General features: G+C 48.3%; 1 protein-coding gene across 1 annotated transcript in view; it reads left to right on the top strand.

Moving 5' to 3' along the window:
* The window catches only part of lrp6 (low density lipoprotein receptor-related protein 6), a gene marked incomplete at its 5' end in the record, with an annotated part of 108,083 nt that overhangs the window by 55,955 nt on the left and 37,400 nt on the right, over positions 1-14,728 (top strand). Inside the window, 3 exon segments of the mRNA XM_045214546.1 lie at positions 4,603-4,793; positions 6,391-6,600; positions 14,460-14,585. Of these exon segments, the coding sequence (XP_045070481.1) occupies positions 4,603-4,793; positions 6,391-6,600; positions 14,460-14,585 (527 nt within the window).

Genomic DNA, 14,728 nt, shown 5'->3' with positions numbered 1-14,728 from the left:
AGCGTGTTACTGTCCAGCCACTGAGCTCTGACGTCATGTATAGCATGTTACCGTACAGCCACTGAGCTCTGACGTCATGTATAGCATGTTACTGTCCAGCCACTGAGCTCTGACGTCATGTATAGCGTGTTACTGTACAGCCACTGAGCTCTGACGTCATGTATAGCGTGTTACTGTCCAGCCACTGAGCTCTGACGTCATGTATAGCGTGTTACTGTCCAGCCACTGAGCTCTGACGTCATGTATAGCGTGTTACCGTACAGCCACTGAGCTCTGACGTCATGTATAGCGTGTTACTGTCCAGCCACTGAGCTCTGACGTCATGTATAGCGTGTTACTGTCCAGCCACTGAGCTCTGACGTCATGTATAGCGTGTTACTGTCCAGCCACTGAGCTCTGACGTCATGTATAGCGTGTTACCGTACAGCCACTGAGCTCTGACGTCATGTATAGCGTGTTACTGTCCAGCCACTGAGCTCTGACGTCATGTATAGCATGTTACTGTACAGCCACTGAGCTCTGACGTCATGTATAGCATGTTACTGTCCAGCCACTGAGCTCTGACGTCATGTATAGCATGTTACTGTCCAGCCACTGAGCTCTGACGTCATGTATAGCGTGTTACTGTCCAGCCACTGAGCTCTGACATCATGTATAGCGTGTTACTGTCCAGCCACTGAGCTCTGACGTCATGTATAGCGTGTTACTGTACAGCCACTGAGCTCTGACGTCATGTATAGCGTGTTACTGTCCAGCCACTGAGCTCTGACGTCATGTATAGCATGTTACTGTCCAGCCACTGAGCTCTGACGTCATGTATAGCGTGTTACTGTACAGCCACTGAGCTCTGACGTCATGTATAGCGTGTTACTGTCCAGCCACTGAGCTCTGACGTCATGTATAGCGTGTTACTGTACAGCCACTGAGCTCTGACGTCATGTATAGCGTGTTACTGTACAGCCACTGAGCTCTGACGTCATGTATAGCGTGTTACTGTCCAGCCACTGAGCTCTGATGTCATGTATAGCATGTTACTGTCCAGCCACTGAGCTCTGACGTCATGTATAGCATGTTACCGTACAGCCACTGAGCTCTGACGTCATGTATAGCGTGTTACTGTCCAGCCACTGAGCTCTGACGTCATGTATAGCATGTTACTGTCCAGCCACTGAGCTCTGACGTCATGTATAGCGTGTTACTGTACAGCCACTGAGCTCTGACGTCATGTATAGCGTGTTACTGTCCAGCCACTGAGCTCTGACGTCATGTATAGCGTGTTACTGTCCAGCCACTGAGCTCTGACGTCATGTATAGCGTGTTACCGTACAGCCACTGAGCTCTGACGTCATGTATAGCATGTTACTGTCCAGCCACTGAGCTCTGACGTCATGTATAGCATGTTACTGTCCAGCCACTGAGCTCTGACGTCATGTATAGCGTGTTACTGTACAGCCACTGAGCTCTGACGTCATGTATAGCGTGTTACTGTCCAGCCACTGAGCTCTGACGTCATGTATAGCATGTTACCGTACAGCCACTGAGCTCTGACGTCATGTATAGCATGTTACTGTCCAGCCACAGAGCTCTGACGTCATGTATAGCATGTTACTGTACAGCCACTGAGCTCTGACGTCATGTATAGCATGTTACTGTCCAGCCACTGAGCTCTGACGTCATGTATAGCGTGTTACTGTACAGCCACTGAGCTCTGACGTCATGTATAGCGTGTTACTGTACAGAGCCAGAGCTCTGACGTCATGTATAGCGTGTTACTGTCCAGCCACTGAGCTCTGACCTCATGTATAGCATGTTACCGTACAGCCACTGAGCTCTGACGTCATGTATAGCGTGTTACTGTACAGCCACTGAGCTCTGACGTCATGTATAGCGTGTTACTGTCCAGCCACTGAGCTCTGACGTCATGTATAGCATGTTACTGTCCAGCCACTGAGCTCTGACGTCATGTATAGCGTGTTACTGTCCAGCCAATGAGCTCTGACGTCATGTATAGCATGTTACTGTCCAGCCACTGAGCTCTGACGTCATGTATAGCGTGTTACTGTCCAGCCACTGAGCTCTGACGTCATGTATAGCGTGTTACTGTCCAGCCACTGAGCTCTGACGTCATGTATAGCGTGTTACTGTCCAGCCACTGAGCTCTGACGTCATGTATAGCATGTTACTGTCCAGCCACTGAGCTCTGACGTCATGTATAGCGTGTTACTGTCCAGCCACTGAGCTCTGACGTCATGTATAGCATGTTACCGTACAGCCACTGAGCTCTGACGTCATGTATAGCGTGTTACTGTCCAGCCACTGAGCTCTGACGTCATGTATAGCATGTTACTGTCCAGCCACTGAGCTCTGACGTCATGTATAGCGTGTTACTGTACAGCCACTGAGCTCTGACGTCATGTATAGCGTGTTACTGTCCAGCCACTGAGCTCTGACGTCATGTATAGCGTGTTACTGTCCAGCCACTGAGCTCTGACGTCATGTATAGCGTGTTACCGTACAGCCACTGAGCTCTGACGTCATGTATAGCATGTTACTGTCCAGCCACTGAGCTCTGACGTCATGTATAGCATGTTACTGTCCAGCCACTGAGCTCTGACGTCATGTATAGCGTGTTACTGTACAGCCACTGAGCTCTGACGTCATGTATAGCGTGTTACTGTCCAGCCACTGAGCTCTGACGTCATGTATAGCATGTTACCGTACAGCCACTGAGCTCTGACGTCATGTATAGCATGTTACTGTCCAGCCACTGAGCTCTGACGTCATGTATAGCATGTTACTGTACAGCCACTGAGCTCTGACGTCATGTATAGCATGTTACTGTCCAGCCACTGAGCTCTGACGTCATGTATAGCGTGTTACTGTACAGCCACTGAGCTCTGACGTCATGTATAGCGTGTTACTGTCCAGCCACTGAGCTCTGACGTCATGTATAGCGTGTTACCGTACAGCCACAGAGCTCTGACGTCATGTATAGCATGTTACTGTACAGAACCAGAGCTCTGACGTCATGTATAGCATGTTACTGTCCAGCCACTGAGCTCTGACGTCATGTATAGCATGTTACTGTCCAGCCACTGAGCTCTGACGTCATGTATAGCATGTTACTGTCCAGCCACTGGAGCTCTGACGTCATGTATAGCATGTTACTGTCCAGCCACTGAGCTCTGACGTCATGTATAGCGTGTTACTGTCCAGCCACTGAGCTCTGACGTCATGTATAGCATGTTACTGTCCAGCCACTGAGCTCTGACGTCATGTATAGCATGTTACTGTCCAGCCACTGAGCTCTGACGTCATGTATAGCATGTTACTGTCCAGCCACTGAGCTCTGACGCGCATGTATAAGCGTGTTACTGTCCAGCCACTGAGCTCTGACGTCATGTATAGCATGTTACTGTCCAGCCACTGAGCTCTGACGTCATGTATAGCATGTTACTGTCCAGCCACTGAGCTCTGACGTCATGTATAGCGTGTTACTGTCCAGCCACTGAGCTCTGACGTCATGTATAGCATGTTACTGTCCAGCCACAGCTCTGACGTCATGTATAGCGTGTTACTGTACAGCCACTGAGCTCTGACGTCATGTATAGCATGTTACTGTACAGCCACTGAGCTCTGACGTCGTGTATAGCGTGTTACTGTCCAGCCACAGCTCTGACGTCATGTATAGCGTGTTACTGTACAGCCACTGAGCTCTGACGTCATGTATAGCATGTTACTGTACAGCCACTGAGCTCTGACGTCATGTATAGCGTGTTACTGTCCAGCCACTGAGCTCTGACGTCATGTATAGCGTGTTACTGTCCAGCCACTGAGCTCTGACGTCATGTATAGCGTGTTACTGTCCAGCCACTGAGCTCTGACGTCATGTATAGCGTGTTACTGTCCAGCCACTGAGCTCTGACGTCATGTATAGCATGTTACTGTCCAGAACCAGAGCTCTGACGTCATGTATAGCATGTTACTGTACAGCCACTGAGCTCTGACGTCATGTATAGCATGTTACTGTCCAGTCACTGAGCTCTGACGTCATGTATAGCGTGTTACTGTCCAGCCACTGAGCTCTGACGTCATGTATAGCATGTTACTGTCCAGCCACTGAGCTCTGACGTCATGTATAGCGTGTTACCGTACAGCCCACTGAGCTCTGGCGTCATGTATAGCGTGTTACTGTCCCGCCACTACTCTGGCGTCATTATGCGTGTTACTGTCCAGCCACTGAGTCTTCATTATGTGTTACTGTCCAAACTTTTTTTTTACCACTGCGTTCCAATTGATCAGTGCCCAAATCTGCCATTTTCAACCCGTATATGGGTACGATTGATCAGAGACCGTATGTGGTCTTGTGCAACGAAGTCTGCAGATGTTATGGCTCTGGACGAGCTGCCATATAAAAAAACAATAATTGAAGCCAAAAAGTTTATTGCCTGACAACCATAGTTGAACTTTATGGCCCAGCTAAACATTTCAGACAGTCTGTTTGTGTAGGAGTATGTTGACTACAATACTAGACTTCTGTACGTCTCCACGTGGAAATATCCTTCATGTCTGTGTGAATGTTGTCCACCTTTCTCTCTCCAGGTACATGTACTTTACCAACCTGCAGGAGCGTAGTCCGAAGATTGAGCGAGCAGCGCTGGACGGGACAGAGAGAGAGGTGTTGTTCTTCAGTGGTTTGGGGAAGCCTGTTGCCCTGGCGATAGACAACGAGGTCGGCAAGCTGTTCTGGGTCGACTCAGACCTCCGACGCATCGAGAGCAGTGACCTGTCAGGTGTCTACCTACCTCATGTCTGCCAATCACTGATCTGCCTGGCTGGGATCATAGCCAAGAGGATGGGGGGAGCGAGGGAGAGGAGGAGGAGGGAACGAGGGAGGGGAGGAGGAGGGAACGAGGGAGGGGAGGAGGAGGGAACGAGGGAGGGAGGAGGGAGCGACGGGCGCGGACCGAGAGGAGTGGTGGGAACGAGGGAGAGGAGTGGTGGGAACGAGGGAGAGGAGTGGTGAGGAGGGGGGAGAGGAGGAGGAGGGAACGAGGGAGGGGGGGGGACGAGGGAGAGGGGGGAACGAGGGAGAGGGGGGAACGAGGGAGGGGGGGAACGAGGGAGAGGAGGGAGAGGGAGAGGAGGGAGGGAGGGACGAGGGAGAGGAGGAGGAGCGAGGGAGAGGAGGGGAGGGAGGGGACGAGGGAGGGGAGGGAATGAGGGAGAGGGGGGGACGAGGGAGAGGAGGGGTGGGAACGAGGGAGAGGAGGAGGAGGGAACGAGGGAGAGGAGCGAGGGAGAGGGGGGAGCGAGGAAGAGGGAGGGGAACGAGGGAGAGGGGGAGCAGGAGAGGAGGGAACGAGGGAGAGGAGGAGGGGAGAGGAGGCGAGGGAGAGGAGTGGTGGGAACAGGAGGGGGGGGGGAGCGAGGGAGAGGAGGGGGAACGAGGAGAGGAGGGAGAGGGAGGAGTCCGAGGGAGAGGAGGGAACGAGGGAGAGGAGTGGTGGGAACGAGGGAGGGGGGGAGCGAGGGAGAGGAGGGAACAAGGGAGGGGACGGGGATGAGGGAGGGGAGAGGAGGGAAAGAGGGAGGGGTGCAAAGTGAACACCATCATGATATCAACCTGGAGAATCCCTCATTGTGAAGATCCTGAAGGCTGCAGTCCTTTGTTTAATGTTCTGTTCTTACCTCACCACCCTCTACCACCCTCTCCTCTCCTCTCCTCCTCCTCTACCACTCTCTCCTCTCCTCTCCTCCTCCTCCTCTACCACCCTCTCCTCTCCTCTCCTCCTCCTCCTCTACCACCCTCTCCTCTCCTCTCCTCCTCCTCTCCTCTCCTCCTCCTCCTCTACCACCCTCTACCACCCTCTCCTCCTCCTCTCCTCTCCTCTCCTCTCCTCCTCCTCCTCTACCACTCTCTCCTCTCCTCTCCTCTCCTCTACCACTCTCTCCTCTACCGCTCTCCTCCTCTCCTCCCCTCTCCTCCTCTCCTCCTCTCCTCCTCTCCTCTCCTCTCCTCTACCACTCTCTCCTCTACCGCTCTCCTCCTCTCCTCCCCTCTCCTCCTCTCCTTTCCTCTCCTCCTCCTCTCCTCTCCTCTCCTCTACCGCTCTCTCCTCTCCTATCTGCCCCTTTTCTCCTCAGTTCTCCTTCCTCTCCTCACCACCCTCTACCACTCTCATCTCCTCCTCCTCTCCTCTCCTCTCTCCTACCACTCTCCTCTCCTCCTCCTCTCCTCCCCTCTCCTCCTCTCCTCTCCTCCTCCTCTCCTCTACCGCTCTCTCCTCTCCTATCTGCCCCTTTTCTCCTCAGTTCTCCTTCCTCTCCGTTCCTTCACTTCCTGACCCTTTTACCTTCTTCCTTGTTTTGCCTCTCCCCCTCCTCCAGGAGCCAATCGGATCGTGATTGAGGACTCCAACATCCTCCAGCCGGTTGGTCTGACGGTGTTTGGTAACCATCTGTACTGGATCGACCGTCAGCAGCAGATGATCGAACGCATCGACAAGACGACCAGGGAGGGAAGAACCAAGATCCAGGCTCGCATTGCCTCTCTCAGCGACATTCACGCTGTCTATGACCTAGACATGAGAGAGTACAGTAAGTACCCTGACCCCTGACCTCTAGACATGAGAGAGTACAGTAAGTACCCTGACCCCTGACCTCTAGACATGAAAGAGTACAGTAAGTACCCTGACCTCTAGACGAGAGAGTACAGTAAGTACCCTGACCCCTGACCTCTAGACGAGAGAGTACAGTAAGTACCCTGACCCCTGACCTCTAGACATGAGAGAGTACAGTAAGTACCCTGACCCCTGACCTCTAGACATGAGAGTACAGTAAGTACCCTGACCTCTAGACAGGAGAGAGTACAGTAAGTACCCTGACCCCTGACCTCTAGACATGAGAGTACAGTAAGTACCCTGACCCCTGACCTCTAGACATGAGAGAGTACAGTAAGTACCCTGACCCCTGACCTCTAGACATGAGCGAGTACAGTAAGTACCCTGACCCCTGACCTCTAGACAGGAGAGTACAGTAAGTACCCTGACCTCTAGACATGAGAGTACAGTAAGTACCCTGACCCCTGACCTCTAGACATGAGAGTACAGTAAGTACCCTGACCCCTGACCTCTAGACATGAGAGAGTACAGTAAGTACCCTGACCCCTGACCTCTAGACATGAGAGAGTACAGTAAGTACCCTGACCCCTGACCTCTAGACATGAGAGTACAGTAAGTACCCTGACCCCTGACCTCTAGACATGAGAGGTACAGTAAGTACCCTGACCCTGACCTCTAGACATGAGAGTACAGTAAGTACCCTGACCCTGACCTCTAGACAGGAGAGTACAGTAAGTACCCTGACCCCTGACCTCTAGACATGAGAGTACAGTAAGTACCCTGACCTCTAGACAGGAGAGAGTACAGTAAGTACCCTGACCCCTGACCTCTAGACATGAGAGTACAGTAAGTACCCTGACCCCTGACCTCTAGACATGAGAGTACAGTAAGTACCCTAACCCCTGACCTCTAGACATGAGAGAGTACAGTAAGTACCCTGACCCCTGACCTCTAGACATGAGAGAGTACAGTAAGTACCCTGACCCCTGACCTCTAGACATGAGAGAGTACAGTAAGTACCCTGACCCCTGACCTCTAGACATGAGAGTACAGTAAGTACCCTGACCCCTGACCTCTAGACATGAGAGTACAGTAAGTACCCTGACCTCTAGACAGGAGAGAGTACAGTAAGTACCCTGACCTCTAGACAGGAGAGAGTACAGTAAGTACCCTGACCCCTGACCTCTAGACATGAGAGTACAGTAAGTACCCCCCTGACCTCTAGACATGAGAGAGTACAGTAAGTACCCTGACCCCTGACCTCTAGACATGAGAGTACAGTAAGTACCCTGACCCCTGACCTCTAGACATGAGAGGTACAGTAAGTACCCTGACCCCTGATCTAGACATGAGAGTACAGTAAGTACCCTGACCTCTAGACATGAGAGAGTACAGTAAGTACCCTGACCCCTGACCTCTAGACATGAGAGTACAGTAAGTACCCTGACCCCTGACCTCTAGACATGAGAGAGTACAGTAAGTACCCTGACCCCTGACCTCTAGACATGAGAGTACAGTAAGTACCCTGACACCTGACCTCTAGACAGGAGAGAGTACAGTAAGTACCCTGACCTCTAGACATGAGAGTACAGTAAGTACCCTGACCCCTGACCTCTAGACATGAGAGTACAGTAAGTACCCTGACCCCTGACCCCTGACCCCTCTACTCAGTAGCTAGACACGAGTACATTACCTTAACCTAGAATAATAACCTTGTTGGAATTGGCCAAATACAAAATGACGGGCCACGTGACATGAGAGAGTACAGTTAGTACCCTGGCCCCTGACCTCTAGACATGAGAGTACAGTAAGTTTTTTACCCTGATACCCCTGACCTCTAGACATGAGAGTACAGTAAGTACCCTGACCCCTGACCCCTGACCCCTCTACTCAGTAGCTAGACACGAGTACATTACCTTAACCTAGAATAATAACCTTGTTGGAATTGGCCAAATACAAAATGACGGGCCACGTGACATGATATACTGTAGAATGGTAGAGTCCCACTGTCATTCTATGGTCCATAAAGACCTGCTAATAGAAGTCCTGGGCCTGGTTTCCCCATAGCGATGAAACTTAGGTTTATGAGTGTTTTAACGATGCTTCCCGTAGCTCCGTTGGTAGAGCATGGCGCTTGCAACGCCAGGGTTGTGAGCTCGATTCCCACGGGGGATCACTACGATAAAAAGTATGAAAATGTATGCACTCACTACTGTAAGTCGCTCTGGATAAGAGCATCTGCTAAATGACTACAATTTTAATCTGTTCTACGCCGGCCGAAGATGTAACCTGCGTTTCCCAAAACACCACGCAGAAAGAACTGTTGCTAAGTGCGTCATTGGAGCATGTGGCAATATTGAAGAGATCAAAAGAAAGGGAGTGCTGCTCACAGATCAGCTTTCTCCATTAAAATCTTTACTCAACATTAGAATGATTCCACAATACTGATGAAGGATCAGCTCCCAGAGAGATATTACCATCTATGGCTACAATACTGATGAAGGATCAGCTCCTAGAGAGATATTACCATCTATGGCTACAATACTGATGAAGGATCATCTCCCAGAGAGATATTACCATCTATGGCTACAATACTGATGAAGGATCAGCTCCTAGAGAGATATTACCATCTATGGCTACAATACTGATGAAGGATCAGCTCCCAGAGAGATATTACCATCTATGGCTACAATACTGATGAAGGATCAGCTCCTAGAGAGATATTACCATCTATGGCTACAATACTGATGAAGGATCAGCTCCTAGAGAGATATTACCATCTATGGCTACATTACTGATGAAGGATCAGCTCCCAGAGATATTACCATCTATGGCTACAATACTGATGAAGGATCAGCTCCCAGAGAGATATTACCATCTATGGCTACAATACTGATGAAGGATCAGCTCCTAGAGAGATATTACCATCTATGGCTACAATACTGATGAAGGATCAGCTCCTAGAGAGATATTACCATCTATGGCTACAATACTGATGAAGGATCAGCTCCCAGAGATATTACCATCTATGGCTACAATACTGATGAAGGATCAGCTCCCAGAGAGATATTACCATCTATGGCTACAATACTGATGAAGGATCAGCTCCTAGAGAGATATTACCATATATGGCTACAATACTGATGAAGGATCAGCTCCTAGAGAGATATTACCATCTATGGCTACAATACTGATGAAGGATCAGCTCCTAGAGAGAGATTACCATCTATGGCTACAATACTGATGAAGGATCAGCTCCTAGAGAGATATTACCATCTATGGCTACAATACTGATGAAGGATCAGCTCCTGAGAGATATTACCATCTATGGCTACAATACTGATGAAGGATCAGCTCCTGAGAGATATTACCATCTATGGCTACAATACTGATGAAGGATCAGCTCCTAGAGAGATATTACCATCTATGGCTACAATACTGATGAAGGATCAGCTCCTAGAGAGATATTACCATCTATGGCTACAATACTGATGAAGGATCAGCTCCTAGAGAGATATTACCATCTATGGCTACAATACTGATGAAGGATCAGCTCCTAGAGAGATATTACCATCTATGGCTACAATACTGATGAAGGATCAGCTCCTAGAGAGATATTACCATCTATGGCTACAATACTGATGAAGGATCAGCTCCTAGAGAGATATTACCATCTATGGCTACAATACTGATGAAGGATCAGCTCCTAGAGAGATATTACCATCTATGGCTACAATACTGATGAAGGTTCAGCTCCTATAGAGATATTACCATCTATGGCTACAATACTGATGAAGGATCAGCTCCTATAGATATTACCATCTATGGCTACAATACTGATGAAGGATCAGCTCCTAGAGAGATATTACCATCTATGGCTACAATACTGATGAAGGATCAGCTCCCAGAGAGATATTACCATCTATGGCTACAATACTGATGATGGATCAGCTCCCAGAGAGATATTACCATCTATGGCTACAATACTGATGAAGGATCATCTCCCAGAGAGATATTACCATCTATGGCTACAATACTGATGAAGGATCAGCTCCCAGAGAGATATTACCATCTATGGCTACAATACTGATGAAGGATCAGCTCCTAGAGAGATATTACCATCTATGGCTACAATACTGATGAAGGATCAGCTCCTAGAGAGATATTACCATCTATGGCTACAATACTGATGAAGGATCAGCTCCTAGAGAGATATTACCATCTATGGCTACAATACTGATGAAGGTTCAGCTCCTATAGAGATATTACCATCTATGGCTACAATACTGATGAAGGATCAGCTCCCAGAGAGATATTACCATCTATGGCTACAATACTGATGAAGGATCAGCTCCTATAGATATTACCATCTATGGCTACAATACTGATGAAGGATCAGCTCCTAGAGAGATATTACCATCTATGGCTACAATACTGATGATGGATCAGCTCCCAGAGAGATATTACCATCTATGGCTACAATACTGATGAAGGATCAGCTCCCAGAGAGATATTACCATCTATGGCTACAATACTGATGAAGGATCAGCTCCTAGAGAGATATTACCATATATGGCTACATTACTGATGAAGGATCAGCTCCCAGAGAGATATTACCATCTATGGCTACATTACTGATGAAGGATCAGCTCCCAGAGAGATATTGCCATCTATGGCTACATTACTGATGAAGGATCAGCTCCCAGAGATATTGCCATCTATGGCTACAATACTGATGAAGGATCAGCTCCCAGAGATATTGCCATCTATGGCTACAATACTGATGAAGGATCAGCTCCCAGAGATATTGCCATCTATGGCTACATTACTGATGAAGGATCAGCTCCCAGAGATATTGCCATCTATGGCTACAATACTGATGATGGATCAGCTCCTAGAGAGATATTACCATCTATGGCTACAATACTGATGAAGGATCAGCTCCCATAGATATTACCATCTATGGCTACAATACTGATGAAGGATCAGCTCCTAGAGAGATATTACCATCTATGGCTACAATACTGATGAAGGATCAGCTCCTAGAGAGATATTACCATCTATGGCTACAATACTGATGAAGGATCAGCTCCTAGAGAGATATTACCATCTATGGCTGCAATACTGATGAAGGATCAGCTCCCAGAGAGATATTACCATCTATGGCTACAATACTGATGAAGGATCAGCTCCTAGAGATATTACCATCTATGGCTACAATACTGATGAAGGATCAGCTCCCAGAGATATTGCCATCTATGGCTACATTACTGATGAAGGATCAGCTCCCTGAGATATTGCCATCTATGGCTACAATACTGATGATATATCAGCTCCCAGAGATATTACCATCTATGGCTACAATACTGATGAAGGATCAGCTCCCAGAGAGATATTACCATCTATGGCTACAATACTGATGAAGGATCAGCTCCTAAAGAGATATTACCATCTATGGCTACAATACTGATGAAGGATCAGCTCCCAGAGAGATATTACCATCTATGGCTACATTACTGATGAAGGATCAGCTCCTAGAGAGATATTACCATCTATGGCTACAATACTGATGAAGGATCAGCTCCTAGAGATATTACCATCTATGGCTACACATATTGATGCAGATTATTCTAACGCTTACCCTATAATAATGCACTAAATCACTGATTTGGCACATTATTGCGCACGTTAGGCTACACATCATGAAATGTATTGAGACCAATTACAGACGGTAGCATACAAGTAGCAAAATAGAACTCAATTGAACATGACATTTATTTAAATAGGCCTATAGCCTACTGTTTATATTTTAATACAGTCATCTCGGTTTTAATTTGAAGCATCTTTTTATACTTGGCTTGATTGTATGAATTTTAAAAACATTGGCAACTTTGTATTTGTAGTCAACTTCGTTCTGAAGTTATCGGCGGTCACAGAGCGATGGATAAACAATGTGATTCCATGTTTAGCAGAGATCTTCTGTGTATAAAGTGATGCAGGAGGGCAAAAACAGCTCTGAGATTTAATGCTCCTAAGGTTTTAACGATGAACTTAGCCTTAAGATGCTTTTGGGAAACAGCTCTGAGATTTAATGCTCCTAAGGTTTTAACGATGAACTTAGCCTTCAGATGCTTTTGGGAAACAGCTCTGAGATTTAATGCTCCTAAGGTTTTAACGATGAACTTAGCCTTCAGATGCTTTTGGGAAACAGCTCTGAGATTTAATGATGCTCCTAAGGTTTTAACGATGAACTTAGCCTTCAGATGCTTTTGGGAAACAGCTCTGAGATTTAATGATGCTCCTAAGGTTGTAACGATGAACTTAGCCTTAAGATGCTTTTGGGAAACAGCTCTGAGATTTAATGCTCCTAAGGTTTTAACGATGAACTTAGCCTTCAGATGCTTTTGGGAAACAGCTCTGAGATTTAATGATGCTCCTAAGGTTGTAACGATGAACTTAGCCTTAAGATGCTTTTGGGGAACAGCACTGAGATTTAATGATGCTCCTAAGGTTGTAACGATGAACTTAGCCTTAAGATGCTTTTGGGAAACAGCTCTGAGATTTATCGATGCTCCTAAGGTTGTAACGATGAACTTAGTCTTAAGATGCTTTTGGGGAACCGGGCCCAGTACTAGTATAAGGCAGTACCGGGCCCAGTACTAGTATAAGGCAGTACCGGGCCCAGTACTAGTATAAGGCAGTACCGGGCCCAGTACTAGTATAAGGCAGTACCGGGCCCAGTACTAGTATAAGGCAGTACCGGGCCCAGTACTAGTATAAGGCAGTACCGGGCCCAGTACTAGTATAAGGCAGTACCGGGCCCAGTACTAGTATAAGGCAGTACCGGGCCCAGTACTAGTATAAGGCAGTACCGGGCCCAGTACTAGTATAAGGCAGTACCGGGCCCAGTACTAGTATAAGGCAGTACCGGGCCCAGTACTAGTATAAGGCAGTACCGGGCCCAGTACTAGTATAAGGCAGTACCGGGCCCAGTACTAGTATAAGGCAGTACCGGGCCCAGTACTAGTATAAGGCAGTACCGGGCCCAGTACTAGTATAAGGCAGTACCGGGCCCAGTACTAGTATAAGGCAGTACGGGCCCAGTACTAGTATAAGGCAGTACCGGGCCCAGTACTAGTATAAGGCAGTACCGGGCCCAGTACTAGTATAAGGCAGTACCGGGCCCAGTACTAGTATAAGGCAGTACCGGGCCCAGTACTAGTATAAGGCAGTACCGGGCCCAGTACTAGTATAAGGCAGTACCGGGCCCAGTACTAGTATAAGGCAGTACCGGGCCCAGTACTAGTATAAGGCAGTACCGGGCCCAGTACTAGTATAAGGCAGTACCGGGCCCAGTACTAGTATAAGGCAGTACCGGGCCCAGTACTAGTATAAGGCAGTACCGGGCCCAGTACTAGTATAAGGCAGTACCGGGCCCAGTACTAGTATAAGGCAGTACCGGGCCCAGTACTAGTATAAGGCAGTACCGGGCCCAGTACTAGTATAAGGCAGTACCGGGCCCAGTACTAGTATAAGGCAGTACCGGGCCCAGTACTAGTATAAGGCAGTACCGGGCCCAGTACTAGTATAAGGCAGTACCGGGCCCAGTACTAGTATAAGGCAGTACCGGGCCCAGTACTAGTATAAGGCAGTACCGGGCCCAGTACTAGTATAAGGCAGTACCGGGCCCAGTACTAGTATAAGGCAGTACCGGGCCCAGTACTAGTATAAGGCAGTACCGGGCCCAGTACTAGTATAAGGCAGTTGACCCCCTGGTCTCAGAGCTCAACTTTCTCCATGTTGTTCCTGACCTCTGACCTCAATCCTCTCCTTCAGGTAAGCACCCTTGTACCTGGGACAACGGAGGCTGTTCTCACATCTGTATCGTCAAGGGAGACGGAACCACACGCTGCTCCTGTCCTGTTCATCTGGTGCTGCTGCAGGATGAACTCTCCTGTGGAGGTAGGGCGCCTAAACCTGACCTCTGACCCTGCGGTCCTGGTCACAGCCTTACACTAGATAGTGAACTATGGAGATGGACTGACATGAAATGATATCCCTACCACAACACTTGGAGCATTGAGTGTTGACATGAAATGATATCC

Source organism: Coregonus clupeaformis, unplaced genomic scaffold (genome assembly GCF_020615455.1).
Source record: "Coregonus clupeaformis isolate EN_2021a unplaced genomic scaffold, ASM2061545v1 scaf0276, whole genome shotgun sequence".
Classification (NCBI taxonomy): Eukaryota; Metazoa; Chordata; class Actinopteri; order Salmoniformes; family Salmonidae; genus Coregonus; species Coregonus clupeaformis.
The sequence above is the reverse complement of the archived record's forward strand: the minus strand, read 5'-3'. Positions and strand labels throughout refer to the sequence as shown.